Source organism: Embiotoca jacksoni, unplaced genomic scaffold, assembly GCF_022577435.1.
Source record: "Embiotoca jacksoni isolate LCO1_2020_lvr unplaced genomic scaffold, fEmbJac1.0.p SCAF_41, whole genome shotgun sequence".
In the NCBI taxonomy this organism is placed as follows: Eukaryota; Metazoa; Chordata; class Actinopteri; family Embiotocidae; genus Embiotoca; species Embiotoca jacksoni.
Window position 1 is genome coordinate 490,392 of NW_027185394.1, and position 7,620 is coordinate 498,011.

Genomic DNA, 7,620 nt, shown 5'->3' on the forward strand with positions numbered 1-7,620 from the left:
TTTAACAGCTGCTCACACAAAAATGCTCAAACTTTTTCTCAAACAAATTTTTCTAATTAATTTACTATTTATTTGAATGATAGAAATGAAAAACCTTCAAAATAAATAATAATAAAGTCGTGAACTTGGAGCTGAACATTAAAAGTGATTTTAACAAGGCGAAATTAAAACGCTGAAGTTTTGAAGGGAGTTTGGTGGCTAAGTGAAGAAGGAGGGGGGTTACCATGACAACACACAGCAGGAGGTTTATTTCCCTGTCAGCAGCTCACAGATATCAACCAGGAAAAATGATAATAAATAATAATAATAATAATAATAATAATAATAATAATAATAATAATAATAATAATAATAATAATAATAATAAAGGTTGTTTCAGGGGATGGAACGTAAAACTCCAACATGGAGTCGGTTTATTCAAACTAACAGCAGAAGAATATTAAAACCATAAATTAAAACCTGCCGAGAATTTATCGACTTTAATATCAAACCGGAAGGAAAAATAAAACCAAGATTATTAGAGCGATAAAACAGCAATGAGACGTTTACACGTCTTTAACGTGTATGGATTTAATCACACACACACACACACACACACACACACACACACACACACACACACAGAAAACCACAAACATGGCTGCCCTCGTTTGTAGTTAAAATCTTTTTTTAAAGAACATCTTCAGTATTTTGTTATTGTTTTGATTTTTTTGATTTTTATGTCTGCACGCGCTCAGTCCGACCGTCACTGTGTGTGTGTGTGTGTGTGTGTGTGTGTGTGTGTGTGTGTGTGTGTGTGTGTAATGAAGTCTGACTGTAATAAAGCGGCGGTTCCTCCGGGAGCGGTCGGATATCACAGTAAATAATCTCCGAACAATAACGGAGATATTAGACGGAGCGTCGGAGACTCGATGTGGTTTCAGAACGACAGGAAGCGAAACGACCGAAGAAAACCAGCTGTGTCCAAAGGTCAGGGGTCAAACGGAGAGAAATAATTCGATTCATCAGCTGTTTCCTCGTTAAACTGATCAATCGACGTCGAGGAAACTGATCAAAATCAAAATGTCCCAAAAAAAAGAAGTCGAAATATTGAGAAAAAAAAGTCAAAATGTCGAGAAATAAAGTTCGAAAGGTGAACAAAGACGTCGCAGCTTCGTGTTGCAGTGAAACAACGAGTTCTCCGACAGCTCCGTCTTTTTCTTTTTGTTGTCTCGACAGAAACCATTTCAAGCTCCGCCCCCTTCCCCCCCATCGCCACACAGCTGAAATCTGGTTTAACAACGAGGCATCCTTCATGGTAACTGGAGTTTAATTCAAACTGAACACACACAAACACAGCTCGGTCTGATCAATACAAACATATTAAGGAATTATTGATCGAGGAAATTAAAGGTCTAATTAATCAGCCAGCGGCTGCTTTGGGCTTCTGTTTCGATTCTGAACCAGATTAAAGTTCCCGATCAATAACTGTCTGATGCTGCTGTCTGACGACCGATCACCGATCACCGTTTGATACTGAAGAGCTGCGACGCTTTCAGGTTGAACTACGGCCGATCCCATAATGGGAGTTAACGTCCCATCAATCAATCGATCAATCAATCAATCACAGCCTGAACGGTGATCAGTTACACACAACAGATCAATTCATATGTTGTTTGTAAGTGAAATTATAATTAAAATAAACCACCTGACTGACTTTGAACACTTTGAACACTTTGTATTTAATGTTAAATTAGACAGAAAGTGAATGAGGTTTGGTTCAAGCTGATGGAGGTTCAAGACTTAAAGGTTTATTAAACAGTTTAACTCAGCAGCTCAAACATTTTATTCATATATTGTTTACTTCTGCTATATTTACTAAATGATTTGGTTTGCTAATTTAACGTTAACTCGTTAAATGACTGGTGTTTAAAAATCTTTACAGAAACATTGTCTTCAGAAAAACACACTCGGAACATAAAATGTAAAAGCAAATATTTTTTAAATCATCAATTTAAATAAAAATGTAGAAAAAGTAAATACAAATTTAATCATAAAACTCAAACAGATCAAATTCAATTCAAACAATCCATTAAAAACATTGTGAACAGAAACACTGCTGAAAGTATGAACAGCGTAAAGTAAGACTTTTCAAAATAAAACTCCATGAACAAAAATAAGTCTCCATTTCCAATCATTAGGCTCCGCCCCCTTCTCCTCCTCACCATCTGAACGTGTCCGTCCTGTCCTCGTGTCAGCATCCTGCCGGTCCCGTCAGGAGGTCCGTGTCCTCGGCGTCCTCGTCCCCCGTCTCCAGAGCTCTCCGGACGTTCTGCCAGAAGACTCCCGGGTGCTGGACGGCCTGAGGCCAGCTCAGGTACGTCCGTCTCTTCACCAGCTTCCTCATGCGGTAGTACGGAGACAGCTGATGGGACGGGATGTCCTCCAGGAACAGCAGTACCAGCACGTCCTTCTGCTCGTCAAACAGACGGAAGCTGCACCGGGACAGAGGACAGAGGTCAGACCAGGTCAGAGGTCAGAGGACAGACCAGGTCAGAGGACAGAGGTCAGAGGACAGAGGACAGAGGTCAGAGGTCAGACCAGGTCAGAGGACAGAGGACAGAGGTCAGAGGACAGACCCTGAGGACGGTTCAGAGAACCTGTGAGGTCAGAGGTCAGAGGTCACAGAGACAGCGCCCCCACCTGGCCATCTGGATCTCCCTGGAGCACCACTCGCTCTGCAGGTAGCGGTGGCTGATCACACAGATGGTCTTCCTGCTGCCGTAGATGGCGTCCGTGATGTTCTCGATGATGGGCTTACCTGAGGACAGGACAGAGGACAGACGGACATGTTGGCGTCCCTCATTTAAACGTGTTCCCGCTTCCTGTTGCTATGACAACGGATGCCGGTGCAACATTTCGAGCACCAAATTTAAAGTCAATTTGATCAAATCTGTACGAGGAGTTCGTAAAAGTAAAACGCGTGCGAATTGGCAAAAATTCGCCACTTAATTCAAAATGTCCGACTTCCTGTTGATAAGAGGTCATGGTGCCAAGAGACTTTTTTGTCGATCTCAGTGTGATACACATGTCCACCGAATTTCACGCATTCAGGTGAAAGTAGGCGCGGGGGCTTGCAGTTTAGGGGGGTGCAAGCGAGCCACTTGGCCACGCCCACTCACGAAACCTATAAAACACGTAAATGTTTGCCACGCCTGACGCGTGCAACAAGTTTCATGAGTTTTTGAGTAATTTAAAGGCGCCAAAAAGGCGATAATAAAAATTCCTTGTATTACATTAAAGACTGATTCTGTTTGACTTCTCAAACTTTTAAACTCCGTCTGACACGAGTTCCTTTTAAATCTTAGAAACACTTATTGTAGTCCATCCTTCCTGTTTCACACCTCGACAAAGCTGCTGATCTGCATCTGACGCCTGCAGACGAGACGGAGGGAGTGAAACCCACGAAGAAGTAGAAGAGCATCTGCAGCGCTGACAGGAAGCAGATAAGAAGTCCGGTGGAGCGGCGAGGACACGCACGGTTTAAAAACAGCTACGCACCGATGTGTCGAAGGACGACCTGGAAACTAAAAATACTGCAAATATACTTGAGTATGAGTAAAAAAAAACAACTGCATTTAAAGCAGTATTATTATATGAAAGTTAAATTATACCACAAGTAGTTCTGATTGGTCACCTGAACATTCTGAACTAGAAATATGACTCTAATGGAAATATATAATTCGAACATTATGTACATTACAAAAGAGTCTACTGACATTTCTGATTGTTTTTCCAGTTCTTGGTCAGACTCTGTGTGTTGCTGCGGAAACGGAGATCGCACTAACAAAAAAGAAGAATGATTTTTAACGTTCAGAGTGCAGAAACGTCGGTGAGTTAGCTTTGCGAGTTTTTGTTCTGTTTCCAGGTGAAACAAGTTGTTCGGGAACCAAAACTAAAGTCAGAATTATTAACGATTTATCGGCTCCAAACGTGTGGAATTAGACATTTTTATTCACACTGTTGTTGCTTTGTAATTAATAAAAAGCATATTTAAGCCCACCTCCTGTTTTCACTCCAGTTCATCATGTCGACATTAAAGGACATTTAAAAACAAACCTTTTTCTACCAGAATCTACGAGAAAAACCCGTTTCCACCCTTAAAAATTTGCCAATAACACGTTTAAATTACCTCCAACTGAACGTCAACGAGATTATGGAAAAACTTCTAATTCTGAAATTTGGTGGAAGATCATATTTACTGCAAGAAGTCAAATTCATGCATCATTATGTCATTTTGTGGGTTTAAAAGTGAGATGTCAGCAGTAATGATGCGTTGGGGGTTTTAAGACCTACATTATTAAACACAGATTCGTCTGTAGCGCTTTTAACCGACATAAAGACGGACGGATTCGACGTTTACCGGGTTGGAAGTCTCGGTGGTGCAGGCAGAGTCTCCAGCCCTGCTCTCCCTCCAGCACCGGCAGCATCTCCCGGTAAACCCAGTCCTCGTCGTGGACATTGTAGGAGACGAAGGCGTCGTAGCGGTGAGGAGCGCCCTCCTTCCTCCTCCTGCGGTCGTGAATGAAGGCCAGGAAGAGGTGGACGGCGTAGACCAGCTGCCACCTCAGGAAGTGGTAGAGGAAGGAAGTGAGGAGTGTCAGGACGACCAGGCAGCAGCTGGACACGAAGCAGAGGAAGTCCACATCCGCCCAGCAGGACTGGATGTCGAAGTCCAGCAACCGGCTCCCCTGCTCGGCCGCGGGAAAGGAGCAGGTGTACTGGTGGGCGTTGACCACCTGAGTCCGGTTGTTGCTCTTCACCCACTGGATGAAGCCGGCGTTGGAGCAGTCGCAGGTGAACGGGTTATTGTCCAGGTTCAGGTACGTGAGCGCGGTCAGAGACCGGAAGAGCGTCTCGTTGATCACCGTGATGACGTTGTCGGTCAGTTTCAGAGATCTGAGCTCGGACAAGTCGGCCCCCGACAGGAAATCCAAAGACTTGATGTTGCTGTCAGAAAGGTCGAGAGCCTGCAGGTTGGGGAGCGGTCGGAACAGTTCGGGGTCCAAATCCGACAGGTCGGTCTTTCCGAACGTCAGACTCCTGAGGCCGGGGTTGAACTGAAACGTGTTCGGATCGGGAGCGGAAATGTAGATGTTCACGGCCGTGAAGTGCTCCAGGTGTTTCATAGTTTCGAGCATCTCCATCGGTACGTCGAAGGGGTAGCCGAAGTGATACCCGCTGCAGATCACCGTCAGAACCTTCAGAAACTTCAGGTGGAAGAAGGCGTCGTAGCGATCTGGCCGAGGACTTTGCAAACTAATGTCGGTGTTCAAGTGGATCGTGAGATTTTTCAAGCGCGGCAACCCTCTGAACCGATTTTCATAATCGAGTGGAATTGACACGACGAGAGTCTCGAGATCGTTCAGTCCGTCGAACATCTTCCCTGGCACCCGACCGATGTGCTCCGACTTCATGTTCAACTCTTTGAGGGACTGTAAACCTTTAAGATCTCCCCTCTCGAGAATAACCAGGAAGTTTTTGCTCAAGTCCAGGAATTCGAGCTCTGGCAGGCCCGTTTTGAAGGTGCCTCCGAAAGTCCACAGCAGGTTGGAGTTCAGATCTAAAAGCTTCAGGTTACGGAGGTTTTCGAAGACGCACCCGTCCAATTTGGCGATGCGGTTGGTGTTGAGGTAAAGCTCCACGAGGTTGGTTGTGTTCAGGAAGTCCTCGCAGCCCAAATCGGAGATCAGGTTGTCATTCATGTTCAGGATCTGGAGGGACGAGAGGTTCCTAACGTCTACCGGCACCTCGGTGAGCCGGTTGGTTTCTACGTTCAGGATCCTCAGTCCGTTCATCGAACGTATCGAGCCCTTCAGCAGCTCCTTGATGTGAGTTATGGACAGGTCAAGCTCAGTGAGTTGAGAGCAGGTTTCGAGTTTCTCCGTGTTGTTGCCGAGATGGTTGAAAAACAGATCGAGCTTCCTGAGTGTCGGTATCCTGCAGACCGTCGCCAACAGACCTTTCTTTATCCACCTGTCCATGTAGTTCAGCCTGAGGTGTGTCAGCGAGTCTAAGCTCTGCAGAGCTTTTCGGATCTCCCTGAAGGGAATCACAGCGTAACTGAGGTACAGCCGGGTGATGCTCCTCAGTAAAGTCCGGTCGGGTATGTCCCATCTCAGTTCCGTATCCTGGCCGCAGCGCGAGAGGTCCAACGCCTGCAGGCGAGGGAAGATCGGCGACGTGATGCCGAACGTTTCCAGCTTGTTGTCAGAGACGTCCAACACCTGAAGGCCGGAGGAGCCGTTCAGGTGCAGGTCTTCGGTCCGAAATGACGAAAAGAGGTTTGAAGAGACACTCAGTTTCTGGATGTGAGGGAGCAGCAGGATGGGCTGAACGTCGGCGACCCGTCGGAGCATGTTGGAGTTCAACGACACCGTTCGCAGGCGGGTCAGGAACCGGAAGGCCGAGGCGTCGATGGACCGGATGTTGTTGCTGCTGAGGTTGAGCACGGTCAGGTTGGACATTCCCCGGAGGAGGTCGGCCGTCAGGTTGACGAGTTGGTTATTGTTCATACTGAGCATCTCCAGCGCCACCAAGTGGATGAAAGATCCATCATCCACGTGAGCTATTTTGTTTTGATCGAGGTCCAAACGTCTCAGCTTTGACATGCCACTGAAGTCCTCCCTGTGGATCCTCTCCAGCAGGTTGATGGTCAGTTTCACGGAGACGGCGTCTCTGGGGATGTCGTCGGGGACCGACAAGAGTTTACGGTTGGTGCAGTCTAAAGAAACTTCCGCTGGACGGTTCTCGGGGTAATCGATGGTGCAGTTTTTCAGTGAGTACGGCAGCGAAGGGTTAATAAGAATCAGGAGAGACAGAAGTGAGACAAGAGGAGGGACGTCTGAAGACGGACGTCCCATTGTGGACGTTTTGGTTGAGTCAGGAGTGAACATCTGTTAGAGGACAAACAAAACAACACAATACATGTCTTTTGGAGGCAGAAGTGACATTATGCCCCGCCCACCTATTCCAGAAACCTTACTGCACTACAGGCTTGTCAATCAACTAACCCCGCCCCCAAACACATCAGTGTTGGCCTCCTAATATCTAATGAATGCTGCAATTATTTCTAGAAGGACACACTAATGACACCATAATTACTTTATTATGTTGTTATTATAACATTTACTTACTTTGCTTGGAGACAGCCCCTAGTGGCCCTCAGTGGTACTGCACTTTAAGTTATGAACATTTTTAGTTACGGTCTGTCGTCTGTAATAATAGATATGGTGCCCAGGAGACTGGGGGCGGGGCCAGGTGGGTGGGTAGGGTTGGCAAGGACCTCTGCAATCTGATTGGCCCTCCATAGAGCCCCGCCCCTTCTACCTTTTAAAAGTCACAATGTCTGTTTCGAGACTAAATCAAACAACGGAAAAGAGACAAAAACCCAAAACGACCTAAAACTAAATAACAAAATAATGACAAAGACTTCATTACATTTTTGGACATTATTGTAATCTGAATGAGCTTTTTCATGTAATAATACACCGATTTAACTATTTATACTTTTATTTTGTGCTTTGATATAAATGTATTATGTGTGAATTCATTTTGATATTCTTCCATTTCTGCCTGAAA

The 7,620-nt window shown here is 45.5% G+C and overlaps 1 protein-coding gene across 1 annotated transcript; it reads right to left on the bottom strand.

Annotated features, from left to right (window-relative positions):
* Positions 1 to 2,050: 2,050 nt before the first annotated feature.
* On the bottom strand, positions 2,051 to 7,246 carry LOC138209978 (toll-like receptor 13). The gene is made up of 4 exons (XM_069168838.1): positions 7,176 to 7,246; positions 4,403 to 6,935; positions 2,683 to 2,800; positions 2,051 to 2,474 (listed from the first exon to the last, which is right to left on the bottom strand). The coding sequence occupies exons 2-4, from the start codon at positions 6,933 to 6,935 to the stop codon at positions 2,234 to 2,236; spliced, it is 2,892 nt and encodes a 963-aa protein (XP_069024939.1). The 5' UTR covers positions 7,176 to 7,246; the 3' UTR covers positions 2,051 to 2,233.
* Positions 7,247 to 7,620: the final 374 nt, after the last annotated feature.

Coding starts and splice junctions, on each gene's coding strand:
- LOC138209978 (XM_069168838.1), bottom strand. CDS start 6,935: ATGTTCACTCCTGACTCAACCAAAACGTCCACAATGGGACGTCCGTCT. Junction 2,801..4,402: donor CCACCGAGACTTCCAACCCG/GTAAACGTCGAA, acceptor TCCTGTCCTCAG/GTAAGCCCATCATCGAGAAC. Junction 2,475..2,682: donor AGGGAGATCCAGATGGCCAG/GTGGGGGCGCTG, acceptor GTCCCGGTGCAG/CTTCCGTCTGTTTGACGAGC.